This window comes from Salvia miltiorrhiza, chromosome 8 (genome assembly GCF_028751815.1).
Source record: "Salvia miltiorrhiza cultivar Shanhuang (shh) chromosome 8, IMPLAD_Smil_shh, whole genome shotgun sequence".
In the NCBI taxonomy this organism is placed as follows: Eukaryota; Viridiplantae; Streptophyta; class Magnoliopsida; order Lamiales; family Lamiaceae; genus Salvia; species Salvia miltiorrhiza.
In genome coordinates, this window is record NC_080394.1 from 25219975 (window position 1) to 25234430 (window position 14456).

Consider the following 14456-nt stretch of genomic DNA (forward strand, 5'->3'; position numbering starts at 1 on the left):
GCTTATAATTTAAGGAGCTTATAAAATGTCAGCTTATTTTCAGAAGTTATAAAGTATTTAGAAGTTTATTTTGCAAAAGAAAACTTCTCAAAAAGCTTATAATTTCAGCCAAATACCCTATAAATCTATGTGCCTTGTATGCATATATACTAAAAACAAAAGTTTTATTTCATCATCTATAAATCCATATATCTATGAGAGAAATAAATAAATAAATAATGCAATATGCTATTAGAGACAAATATGTACACATAAAATCCCTCCAGCTTTATATCTATACTATGACTCAAACACACTATACTACTATATAGCTGCAGGAAACCGTACAGACACAATACAGATTACAAGAAACAATACACACGATGTTCTCTCAGTCACCAGCACTGCAGCTCATACTCACCATTTGCTCTTAATTCCTACCAAATCATTGGTACCCCTAGCTCGTGCTTCGTATTCTTGCTGTATACGTCGTTTCTGCTTCGTTCACTCAAAGAAACACGGCCAAGAATTCAAGGAGTCCTTCGTCGTGCTGAGTTTGGATGACCACTTCTTGTTTTGGGATCATCTCTTGAACACTTGGCTAGGTGTCGAATACCCCATTAGTCGATGTAGTGGAGAATTTGATAATGGCGGCAGCTCTTCTATCTCCGAGGCTGAGGTAGTTACGTTTCTCCAAGTCACCGTTCTTGATGAAGGGCCAACTGATCCAACAGATTCCTTTGAGATGCCCTTCAGCTTCTCATCTACATAAGAATTGCCAGACGACATCTTTCTATTGTAAGAGTCTCTCTTGACTTGACCAAGTGAAGGTAAGGAGGCAGGCGCATCTCCCTCCGTAGAGCAGCTTCTACAGAATGATCGCCCGTAATCATCAGAGCATGACACAGATTCAACATGTTGGCAGGAGCTAGGGTGAGATGCCGGTTCCAGATTTCTTCGGCCATTAGCATCATTGTAGTCATCGGCCTCACTGGGGGGAGGTGCACAAGTATCAGCAACGTATGGAACAAGACGAGTTCCCTTTAGGAGCGAGAACTTCAAAATCTTCCTACAAGCATTGCACATCAGCTGATGATACCTTTTCTTGAATAGGAGAAAGTCCAGTGGCAGCTGGAGCAGTTCTGAACAATGATAACAAACAATAACTGGGGCTCCACCAGCTATGGGTAGGAGATGTCTCTTGGCCGTGCTGTATTTCTCCCTTAAGTGTAACCGTTTCATCTCATCAAGCCTGTGGGTGTCAGGCTTCGTCTCACGGCCCCATGGCGAGGGCTCAGAGCTTGCATAGTGGTGGGGACTCAGGGAGTTGGAGCTATCGTAGCAATTATGATCAGAGGGGATCGCATGGTGACCATTTCTACGGTAATGCCAATCTCGTGGACTGCAGTGCACACAAGAGCAGCTAGCTTGGTGTCGAAAATGTGCAGCCTCTCCGGAAAAAGCCATTCTTCGCTCGTTGTATCTTTCACCATAGCCTTTGGCATGCTCGTGTCGTCGGTTACATGGACCTGAACGACTCACATCTGCATACACTTCCCTTTCAGCTGCTAAGAGACTGCAGGGAAGAGCATTGAAATGCATCCTCTCAAGCTGATCCTTCAGATGATGTACTGTTCTCAACAGGTCGATTTTCTCCGGATCCGAGTACGACGACTTGTCTGATAAGTTGAAAGCTGGATGGGGTGGTAGCAAATTGAGCCGACGAACTGAAACGCCTGCAGTTCTGCAGCCAGCAGTGTGATCTCTTGAAGGGAACGGTAATCTCGAGACATCTTCCTGTGCATCGAGTCTCATCCTATTCCGGTCACTGCACCTATTGGCCTCAGTAGATTTACCTCGGTTCCAAGGGCGGTGCATTTCACGACGCAAGGGACTTGTTGCCCGATAAGTCCTCTCTGCTTCACTCTGCACCATGTTATTCCCACTAAATCCACTCTTTCTGAGCTCTTCTCTGGTTCTGATGTGTCTCATATCCTTGTCTTTTCTGGAGGGATGTGAAACATGTTTGCGGACTTGATCATCATTTCCATCGTAAGAAGATTCACTACCATCATAAGCATAGTAGCTCCTGCTTCTCGGATGATAAGCCGTGGATCCATGTGTAACGTTGAGCTCGGAGCTATGTTCACCGAGATGTGAACTTCCCAGTGTGTCCATAGAGCTAAATCTCTCAAACTTATGAGCAAATTCCCTTGGAGAATAAAAGAGCTGTTCATCATCAGACGTAAGATAGAATGACACGAGGCTCCCTTTTGAGGGGCTCTGAGGGGCATGAATAGAATCACTGGCTTTTGGACTTGTGCTCTTCTCAGTGCTCGGGCTTGTAGAAACAGGAAGACCTTTGGAGCCATCATCAGCTGCTGATGATGTGATGCCAATTTCATGAGAAATCATCTCAGATGGTGAAATTGGTCCGACATGCTTAATTTCGCCACTAGAATCTCCATTTTGATCGGTTAAGTTGGTCCGAGTCATTCCTTCATTTTCTGGTACAACATTGTTTGCCTCATTACTCTCCGGCAAGTCACTCTCTTGATCTTCATGTTTAGCCAAATTCTGGACTTCATCAACAAGGTTGTCACCTTTTGGCCACACTCGCTGTGATTCTCCGTCTTCCATGTGTTCTAGATGCATGTGGCTCGGGTTGTGTTGCTCCACATATTCACTGGCTTCCGGGGTACATACTTCACCCTCAAGACTGATCTCTCCCGAGCTAGGCAGTTCGTCCAAAGAGTTCGAACCTGCAATCCACTCCTCATGGTCATCAGATTTGCTTCGATATTTTTGAGGGCTTCCAACTAAAGGGTTGTCTTCCAATGATTCTTGAACTTCCGAGGGAGAAGTTTCACAGCCAGAAATACCATCAGAGGCACCTCTGTAATGAGGGAGTTCCACAGAGTCATCACATTCATCTTCAGATTTGCCTCGATATGTTTCAGGGTTTCTGCCCAACGCATTGTTTTTACAAGATTGTTCAACTTCTGAGGGAGAACCTTCACTCCTAGGACTAGTAATGTCGGGTGAGCCAGAAAGACCATCAGAGGCACCTCTGTTGTGAGAGAGTACCACAGAGCCGTCACAATCATCTTGACGCCGTATCTCGCCTTCATCTGGCGAAGATTCAACGTTTGAGCTTCTGTCTTCCGTCTCTCCTAAAACATTATCCTTCCGGTCTTCGTCTGCAGAATCTGTTTCTTGTGAGGGTAATTCAGTGTGGTTAGTCTCTGGTTTTCGTTGTTTAGCTGCATATGGATGAATTACAGAAAGAATGTGAGTAAGAAATAAGGAGAATCACCTAAATATGTGTAGTAGATATGTAAAACAATTACCTTGTAGAGTAATGCCACACCCTCCGCACTTGTACATTCGAAGCTCTGGCAACTCTGGTAGAATCTTTCGGCACCTCGGGCATTTAACAAATCGAATTTGTACATTCCCTTGAGTAGTCATGTTTCACTGGTACTTCACTCCAGTCGAACGATCGCAGTTCCAAAAAAACAAATTCTGATACAAGGAAAACATACTAAAAATCAGACCTGGAGACTGGTAATGGAATTTGGAAACAAAGAACATATATTATGTATGCATAAGGTAATGCCTAGTGGCGAGACAATGACAGCAACGGGCGCCACTAGCAACTGTTTTGTACTCTTCCCATGTGATTATGGCAGCATAACCCATGGCTCCCCAAAAGTAGAACAGGTGTTAGAAGTGTGGTTGACTGATTCAATATCGACTAATCTAGAAAGCAGGGATGTGAGTTGAAAGGAATAGCGTAACAAGAATTTTGAATGTCCGTTGGAATCCTTGAATGGTACTAAGCTAACTATAGGCTAAAGTTCTATACTTGGTATATGAGATCTAAAAGGTTTCATGGGTTCACAATAAGCAATATAAACAATTATTGAGTTCAAAATAACATCAAAGGTCTTGGTTTCCGAAGAGGGAATGTCTAATGTTTTTTCACCGGGAGAACTATCTGGATTATTGTAGAGTGGAAGCTAACTCTCATTTGAGGGGGCAGGGATGGCTATATTTCAAACTCCGAGCAAATATGAAGCTCATGATTCATGAATACAAGTAATGCCTTGGAACGAAGGGTCAATCCAAATCTCTGCAAACAAGGAAGCTACAAGTAATCCGACTATAAACTTCATTGGAAGATCACTTCTAACTCAGGATGAATGCTGGCAGCATGTTTAACACATGCAAGTTGGACGGGAAGTGGCATACTTAGTAGGGGCATAAGAACTGTTGTACTTCTATGTAAACTACTCGTTGTTTCCTAGTATTTCCTTGAAATTTGGCACGCCACTAGAATTATTTAATCATATTGCAAAGAACATATTCAGACACTAAATGAGCCTGAAAGCTCAGGAAGGGATGGCAAGAAACCTAAACTGTAGATCATACTACTACAGGACTACAAGAGGGCCTTATCCCAAACTGATGATTCCAATTTACCAAAATCTCGATTGACAACTTAGCAATATGGTGTTCTATGAGAACAGCAAGGACAGCAAAGAATGTGATCATATCAAGTATTCAAAGGTGTAGTTCGACATCGTCAAATTCACTGTCTCCTATTCTGTCCCACAAATAACCAAGCACACAAATTACATAATCATATAGAAGTAGGAAAAATTAAAGGAAGGCTTCAGTGAAAGATAATACAGTCTTCATAAATAGTTTGCAAATTAAATTAATATTCTGCTCACAGCTCAAGCATCTCCAGCTAGATTTTGTTGATTTATCTAACAATATTTCCTACACAACGTCTGGCTTCTTGCCCTTGAAGCACTCGAGAAGAAAGAAGCACGTAAAGCAGACCAAATATTACGACTCAATTACAATAAAAAAACACAATTACAACCACAGATCACAGATCTTAACAATTACAACCACAGTTTTGGAAAATATTAATCTGTATAGATTTTATGCATCTAAAAACCACCACAGTTTGAACAGCAAAATCAGCACCTAATTAAAACCACATTAAATCTATGCATAGATTTCAAAAGGGTACTGGAGAAAAGAAACTTCAATTTTATTCCGAATATATTCAAATCAACAACTCACCAAAACTTCGATACAACACCGAAACAGAAACATTCAAACTTCACACTGCAATAAAGAATGCATAAATGAAGAAATTCTCATTCCGTTTTAAAGTCAAACCAAAACCCGTTTCAGTGTAAACGGATCAACTCATCAATCATAAAAAAAAAATCATTGAAATTCAGAAACCATACCTTGATTCAGCAGAATCCCACTTCTCTAACACATCTCGAAGAATGCAAACTGTAATAAACTAGTTATAGTTAATAAGGTGTAAAGAATTGGAAAAAATAGTCAAAGTATTTGAACAGAAGAAGAAGCTATCGAGAAATGGGGTCAAAGAAACTCATGAGAAAAAAAACCTTTTCTTTAACGCCAAGTGTGCTTTCCATTAATTTTTCCACAATTCGAGCTTTCTCCCACACTTCCTGTAAATTTCGACCCTCTCTCTCTCTCTCTCTCTCTCTCTCTAGATAAAGACAATGATGGTTGAGTCTTGTTGGTGCCGTGTGTGGGAAGCTTGCCAGACTCAAAAGTCGAATTCTCGAGACATTAGTATGTGATTGTGAAAGCACACAGCGTTACACACATAATCAACACGCACTAATCTTGGTTGTGATTTGTGAACACAGAGGAAAAAAGGAGTCGGTTGTTAGTTGGAGTGAAGCTACATGAACACATTTGATTTGCTACACTTGAGTTGTGTTTGTTTATGGTTGCAACTTTTACCAAGTCAACCTTTTTTTTTTTCCTCCATATTGTTTCTCTTTATGGAAAAAGAACTTGTCCTTTTCCTTAGTGTATTTTCTTTTCTCAAAAGTTAATTATTTTTTCGGTAAATACTAAATAGGCAGGCCGACGTAAGCTTTATGTAATCATCTTATCAAAATCACTAAAGCTAAACGGTTCTTCAACTTCTAGATACTTTGTTGAATTAAAAAAGTTTCGACATATTTTATAGGGTAATTGCGCTATACTACATGAATTTTAATTTTATAAATAAATTAAAAATCATATATTTAAAAATATATATTTTAACAGTCTGATTATTTTAAAAAATTATCACTTTTCAATGAATTAATATTATTGTAAACTAATTATGATGAAATACTAAGGGTCAGTTCTCTTTAATGTTAGACAATATTGTCTTTGATAGTGGTGTGAAAATATTTTTTAATATTTTCTTATTTTTATCTTTAAGGGACACCAAGCGGTGCGACCTCCTGTATGTGAACAGTGAGGTTCCGGGTTCAAACCCCACTGCTCCCCCTCTCCAACTCCCCCAAGTAGGGATGGCAATGGATCCTGAACCCGGTTCAGATCCTTTTTACAGGATCTGGACCTTGTAAAAAATGGATCCAATGGATCTGGACCGGATCTGGATTACTCTTAAGATTTGTGGATCTGGATCTGGAGCAAAAGTTTTGAGACCCAGATCCGGCCCACGGATCCGGTTATATATAAAAAATATATATATTATTTTATTTTTATCAAACTCTACCTTAAAGATCTATTACTAATCTAAACATCTATTTTCATAAATAATGTATATAATTCTGTTAAAAATAATATTTTATTTTATCTTAATTTAAATTTTAGTTGTTGTTATTATTATTATTATATCTTTTATTTATATTGATAATATTTTTTTTTCCAATGTAAAAATGGAAGACACATTGTTCCACTGTTACTGAATATTGTGATGAAGATAGAGATAAAATTGATTGTAATGATATGATAATTAATTTTTCATCCCTTTTTATATATACAATTAAAATAAGTGTGTATCTACTAATATATTATTTAGTACTTGAATATCATATTCTTACTTATTATGAAATTTTATACTAATATTTTTATATAGGTTATGATTTAACATTTATTTTTAAATAATTGTTGATACTCTAGACAAAATTCAATTTTTTTTAGTTAATTCAAAATTTATAAATGTTTTAAAAGAGTAAAAAGTATGGATCTGGATCTGGACTCGAGACCCTGTGGATCTAATGGATCTGGGTCTGGATCTTATTTTTTTGGATCCAATGGATCTGGACCGGATCTGGACCTAAGTAAGAAAATTCGGATCTGGATCTGGACCAAGCAGGATCCGGTCCAGATCCGGCCCATTGCCATCCCTACCCCCAAGTCAAAAAATATATATATATATATATTCCTATTTTTTCATCTCTAAAATAAATATATGATAAAAAAAATGATAACAAGATATGTAATATTTTTTCATCTTTTCTTATCCATCAATTTTCAATAATTTTTTTACAACTAAAATAAATTTATCCTAACTGTATTGTTTAATACATCGACAATTTAAGTTATATAGACATTTCAAGCGTTCATATTAGTATTTTTGGAAGCAATTGGCAATCACATGAAAAATAAAAATGATTGAAAATTTATACTATATTAAAAAGGGAGTTTACAATTTGAAATTGATTTAAATTGATTTAGACGACAATTTTGTAAATTATGAAGAAATTATAGTTATAATTTATGTAAAATTCAAATAACTACATTAATAAAATTTATTATTAATATCATTCATTAATTATTAATTATGTAAACAAATAACCGTTCATTAGTGGCCACAACCGTTAATTTTTTTATAGGTGATTGCTACTATGTACTAAGTATGGGCTGTCGATCGGTTCGGGTTCGGTTACCCATACCCGAATTTTCGATTACCCGAACCCGAAATTGCCATATTTCACTAACCGTTCCCGAACTGTTTTAGGTGTTCGGTTACCCAATTCGGTTATTTGGGTATCCGAAATACCCATTTGAAAAATTAAATTTAAATAATTTGTTAGATAGAGGATTTGAATCTTAGTCTTTAGAAAATACACAAAGCAAATTATCCACTTGACTAAAGCTTGTAATATATCATAATTTTATTTTAGCTAAGACTCGATTAAAAAAAAATTAATTAATGAATTAATAATTAAAATATATATAATATATACATTAAATAATTTATTAAATAATTTTCAGTTATTTCGGTTAACCCGTTTCGATTATTGGGTTAACCGATACCCGAAATTTTTCTAAAAATGATACCCGAAACCGAACCGATAACCAAAAAATTTGGTTATTGGATACCCAAACTCGTAAATTTCGGTTCGATTAACGGATTATCCAAAACCCGATAACCAATTAGACAGCCCTAGTACTAAGCCTTCATTTTACATATTTCCATGTATTTAGCCAAAAATTATAAAATTAAAGATTGGTAAATTTTTAATAGATTCAATAAGTTGATTAGTATATATATAAAGATTTTCTATCAAAATTCAAAAAATTTATAATTTTAGATGTCTTACACGATTACACATTTATACTATTCATATAATTTTAAGTTCCTTACACACACCCTTCATATATTTTTATATAAATATAATTTAAAATTTTAAAAATATAATATATTTTTCGTGCGAATGGCAAATCTAGGTAATGTATAATTTAAATGTCATCTTTAATTTATATACACAAAATTTTGATGAATCATCGTGCAATTAGAGACAATTACTCATATTTTATATTAGACGATTTCCAACGATAGCTTTATTTTTATTTTTCCAAACACTATTATATAGTATTAAGAAGATCTCCAATAAATTTTACATGGTTCCACTACAAAAAAAGTTTCCACTAGTGACATAAGGTTTGGTAGCTATTATGCGTGTCATAAAAATTAGTGGCATTTGATGGTGTAGCTAATCACTAATAGTTACATTTTCAAATGTCACTAATTTTTATGACATGCATAATAGCTACCAAATCTCATGTCACTAGTAGAAACTTTTTTTGTAATGTTCAGATTTCTGAATTTTATATTTAGTTCAAGTTATCTAAAAGCGTAAACTAGCTAGGATTATCTCTTAATATAGTAGTATCTAAAATAAGGATGCTTTCTTAACCAGTGGCGGAGCCGAAAATTTAGTTCAGGGGGACTGAAGTTGTATGGGGTTCGGGGGCGATAGCCTTGGATTTTTTTTTTTTTTGGACATTTCGTTCATTTTAGGTATTTTTTATTAAAAGACAAGCATAATAGTAATAATAACGCACAACATTTTCACAAATTATATAGTTTCAATACATTATAATTTTTTGGGGGCATTCCGTACATTTTAGGCATTTTTTATTAAAAGAAAAACATAATAGTAATAATAGTGAATAACATTTTTATAGATTATATAGTTTTAAATAACACAATTAAAATTAAATTAAATATATATGAGGGGATGTAACAAATAAATCAACTTTTTATATGACAAAAATTCAGTTATACTAATAAGTATAGACATATATATACTTTATTAAAAAAAAAAACAAAAAAAAAAAACAAAAAAGCCTCAAAATTTGGGAGGGGCTCCGCCATAATAAGAAAAAAAAAATAGTATACACTAGTCAGTTGCATCTACAAGTACAACTTTCTCAATTAAAAGATTCATGTTCCAATGGCAATAACATATTAACATGCAGGTATAATTAAGTTACTCTTTCTCTTTTTAATGGAGTAGTTTGTTTTCGTTATTCACACAAATTAAGAAACTTGTTTTTAAATCCACTTGTTTGAAAATATATTTTTGATGGAACAAATGAAGCATATTTTTTTTAAATCCACTTGTTTACCATTTCATGTTTGATTTCTTATTTTTCTGATTTTTTTTTGGTTTAGAAATTTAGTTACAAACTTGTTAATCAGTGTTCTATTATTATTATTATTATTATTAATAAAAAAAATTAGAGTATAATAATAATTAGTAATTAAAGTACTATCATTTTACTAACACGATCTAATGATTATTTATTTGAGTTCGACCCTAGCTAGTAGCTAGCGTGAACATTAATTATTCATACATACAACGAATATAATCTGTGTATATAATATTCAATAAAACTCATCTCACAGAATAAATTATCCAACTAAACTTGATAAATTGGTTAAAACAAAAAACTCAACAAAATAAATTAGTTAATAGTAATATATATAAATAATTAATAATTATTTGAAACTCAAATAAATTATTTAATTATCTTTAAATTCTATTCTCTCCGTCCCGCAAAGCGTGATCCACTTTCCTTTTTGGGTTGTCCCCACGAAAGCTGACCTTGTCTAAAAATAGCAAAAAATTTACCCTTTATTCACTTTTTCACCTACCACACTTAACACACAAAATATCAATTTCTTAATTCCCGTGTCGAAAAGAAATGGGTCACGCTTCATGGGACGGAGGGAGTACTATTTGATTCAAAAATCGAACGTCTCCTAAATGAAGAGAGACTACTGAAAAGTTGGCGAGAAGAGACGGAAGCACAAGTCAAGCACTCGGCGTGTAACGACTGGCGTTGACCTAGCTGTTAGAGTCCACGTGTCGTGAATCACAGCACAGCACGTAAAGTTGACAGCAGCGTACAGAGTGGGACCCACTCCACCGATGACGACGGCTGGCTGAGCCATTAACGCCCCGTCGGCCCACACATTGAATGCCGCAGCCGACCACGCCGAGAGCCGTTGAGTTGCAATCCGCATCTCGAGGGAACCCAGTATGTCACCATGACGCTCTCAATCACAGATTCATACTACTACTATTACTGTATTTGTTAGGCCCAAATAAATCTTTTTTTTTGCTAGGCCCAAATAGATCATATTGTTATAAATTTATACTATGAAACCCACTAATTAATATTCAATCAATCATCATCATTTGTCCAATGTGTAATATGAATCCCAGATTAATAGTCAATCATTTAATCAATCATCGTATTATCGACTGGATTACCAACCTCCTTAAGCTCTCCATTCAAAACTTGCTCATTAAGAATATACTACCTTTCAAATAAGTAGTAAAAACCTTGAAAATTTATTGGATAAATTGTAATATGTTAATCTCTATGGTCACTTTATGATTTGTTCTTAGAGAACAAGCAGGCGTAGCCTCCACGTTTGGAGGCTCTATAAATATGATGAAATTCGCAATGAAAAGGCAATCATGGATTCATGGTTGCTCATTGTCATCTCCGCCAGTATTATACTATTGCAATCATCAGCACCACTCAAAACTACGATGACAAGAGTTAAAGACGAAGAAATGAGAAAAAACTAAGTGGCTCTGTGATATTAAGGGAAGAGGATGAAGGGAAGGATATTAAGGATTTTATTTGTTTGGATTTTTTGTGACAAGCTAGTACATGAGAACTTCAATTAGTTTACTTGAGTAAGAACCATACGGCCATAAAAGACAAAAAATATCAGCACTTCTAATTGTGGCAAAATGATGAGCCCTCACATGAAACTTCGATGGATGTGGAAAGAGATTCAGATGTTTGGTTTTAGGGTTGGCGGTTGAGATTAGCTTGAAGAAATAAGAAAAAAAAGTATGAAAGAAGAAGTGGAGATAATTTTGATGAAGAAATTAAAGTAAGAGAAAACGGATGAGGGACACAACAAACTCTCATGAAAAGAAAATCTAAAAATCGAAACATTACCCTTCATTTTTTATATTATAGATTAGATTAGGATATATTTGATATATTCTAATAAGATATAATTAATTAGTAAGCAGTCGAACTATTGAATTAATTAATTGGAGACAAAAGAATAATCCGACCGGTCTATTAATTAGTTAGAGGCGGTTTTATTCCTATAAATATATGAATATATTTCTTTTGTCAGACACGTGAAAACACAAGAGAGAAAATACTTATAGTATTCAATCGGAGATTGAGTCGTGCACTGAAAATTGCTCCTGCATCGAGTCTACATACATGTGGATATCTTAGTAGTGCACATTAGTGTAATTATAAATCTAGATCTTATCCTTGATTGTATTTTCGTTGCGTGTATGTCATTAGATGATATCAAGGATTTCCAACAGCACGCACACGCTGGCTATGGATGACGAGCGATGCTGCTCAAGGCGACGGACAGGAGCGCAAAGGGCAACGAAGACAATGCCTTTTTCTTACGGAGATGTTAGATTGCGAAAGATGAAATTGAGAGAGTGGGCGAAAACAAGAGAAAGCGATAAGATAGTGAGACTTCAAATTGACACGAATGGATATGGGTGATATATTTACAGGATGAAGAATAAACATAGTGAAGAAGATTAAAGAAGAAATGTAGAATGGAGGAAGAAGATAAAGACAAATTGAAGAAGTAGAACAAGCGGTGGCGTTTTTAATTAGATATGACAATAGGTTTGCTCAGATTTTGCATTTTATAATTCAATTAGTTTTGTTTCTAATTGTTAAATTAAACATCTTACAATATGGGCTGTTGATTTAATAAGAGTTATTATTATTTTAAATATATATATGGGTTGTTCGTTCTTTTATAAATGTGGGTTACTGAATATATATTAATTGATTAGTTCCCTCAAAAAAAGAATATTAACTAATTAGTGATACATTTTATTAATTTTAATTCTTATTTATTATAGCTAATTTTATCTACTACAGCTATATATGGTTTACAAATGATAACTGTAATGCTGATATAAAATGGCATATATTAAATAAAATTTAACAGTTTTTTGGATATACATAATTTTAAAACATATATAATTAAAATTGAAAAAAAATATAAAAAATAGTGTGATGAGGAATTAATATAGAGAACATATTATTTTGATCATGAATCATGGATGCAAATAAAATAGATAAATTGAATTTTATTATCAAAGTATATGCCCCTAATTTTAATAAACTTTATTTTTGGGAAAAGTATATTACAATACAAATCATTATTAATTTAATTATCCTGTGGGTGCACCTGTTTTGTAGAAGAGCGAAAATTTTGAAATTTGTTATGTAATTATCCATTTTGATGACTTACTTAATTACAATAATAATAAATCAACATAGAGTTACATATAAAGTTGAGCCATATACTCATCGAATCGTGAATGTAGTTGAAGGGGAATTAGTGAGGGTTGGTGGTCCGTGGATTTAATCTTGTAATTAATGTCTTTCCATTAATATAGATATAGGTAATTCTCTCACTCAATCTCTTGTATCTGGTTGGTTTTTAGAGTGAGAGAAACTCCAACTTGTCTCAAAAAATTAATCTTCCATTTTTTCCTTCAAGTGTGGACCTGGCATGTCTCATACTAGTTTATTTTCTATTTCAAATAACTTCCCCAATAATTGGCATCCTACTTAATTTTTCTCAAACTTTCTGCCAAAGTTACACCTTTGTAAATGGGGTGTTTCATATTTTCCCCCCTTAATGTTGAATTTGTTATGAATTTTTTACGTTCGAATTTGCACTCTGCCATTCCTACAAAATCAGTTGACTCCTCTGATTTTATGCCCCATTCTTACCACTTTTTCTCCCGAATTTTAACAAAGAATACACTACAATACCTAGTTTAAAAATGCCAAGTTTCATTCAATTTGGACATCATTTTCTATGGGTTTGACTTTGAGTCACCCAAAGCAGGCACCCTGAAACTGCCAGGCCAGAAAATCGAAAGCCCAAGTTTTTTTTTTTTTTTTGAGAAAGATTAACAATTAAACAAAGAAATTTAAAAATCGCATCACGGTAGACTCGTACCCAAAACGTTTGAGTTTAGACATTAACCACTCTACCTAATCGCTAAATCAACATACGCGCATAGAAAGCCCAAGTTTTGCCTTTTGAGCAGATGGGCTAAATGAGTGACTTAGTCTCTGAAATTTTAACCATAAGTACTTCCAGATACATACTCATGATCAGGAAAGTTTAATCTCAATCCAACTAGTATTTTTTTAATTAATATATATAAAAAGAAAGAAAAACCTAAAAACGGAACTTGAGAGCACAGAAGAAGTAAACTAAGGATCGGACCTCATTAAAACCACAATCCAACAAGTACAACCCCGTTTTGTAGTGGCTCAAAGTATCCAACTTGAACTCATTGAAACGAATCCAATTTCAATCAAAATTAAATCTGACACGGCGTGACATGAAATTCGAATTATGGGAAAATAACAATAATGTTTAAATTTATGTATTTTTTTATAACTTTCAAAATTCATGAAATAAACCACAATGGTTTTGAAAATTCGTATATTTAGGCCTCAATATATAACCCTTATTTTTACAGTATCATAATCATTACAATTAAATACTGTATTCGATATATATATATTATTTTGGTACAAATTTTATAATTTTTATAGAATCTGAAATTAAAGTAAATGTCAAGTATGTCATAATATATGTATTTGGATTTCTCATAATTTTCAAAAAAATAATGTACAAAATATCCACTGCGCATCGCCCTAGTGTTGCTGCATTAATTCATTTCTAAAACAGTAAAACATATGAGCCCCACCTTGAATGTTTACGAATCAAACTCATTACTAAACATAAAAAATAAAATTAGTAGTACCATAAA

At 34.3% G+C, this 14456-nt stretch overlaps 1 protein-coding gene across 2 annotated transcripts; it reads right to left on the reverse strand.

Annotated features, from left to right (window-relative positions):
- Positions 1-208: 208 nt before the first annotated feature.
- Positions 209-5798, reverse strand: LOC130997227 (protein ENHANCED DISEASE RESISTANCE 4-like). 2 transcript variants are annotated; one of them, XM_057922485.1, is made up of 4 exons: positions 5421-5798; positions 5253-5301; positions 3330-3504; positions 209-3242 (listed from the first exon to the last, which is right to left on the reverse strand). In XM_057922485.1, the coding sequence occupies exons 3-4, from the start codon at positions 3448-3450 to the stop codon at positions 562-564; spliced, it is 2802 nt and encodes a 933-aa protein (XP_057778468.1). In that variant the 5' UTR covers positions 3451-3504; positions 5253-5301; positions 5421-5798; the 3' UTR covers positions 209-561. The 2 variants fall into 2 exon arrangements, with proteins under 2 accessions (XP_057778468.1, XP_057778469.1); XM_057922486.1 differs by lacking the exons at positions 5253-5301; positions 5421-5798 and adding an exon at positions 5080-5119.
- Positions 5799-14456: the final 8658 nt, after the last annotated feature.

What these genes read in the sequence shown, in the direction of transcription:
- LOC130997227 (XM_057922485.1), bottom strand. Translation starts at nt 3,450, where the DNA reads ATGACTACTCAAGGGAATGTACAAATTCGATTTGTTAAATGCCCGAGG. An exon ending in GTGTGGCATTACTCTACAAG is followed by an intron (nt 3,243 to 3,329) that starts GTAATTGTTTTA and finishes ATCCATATGCAG; the next exon opens with CTAAACAACGAAAACCAGAG.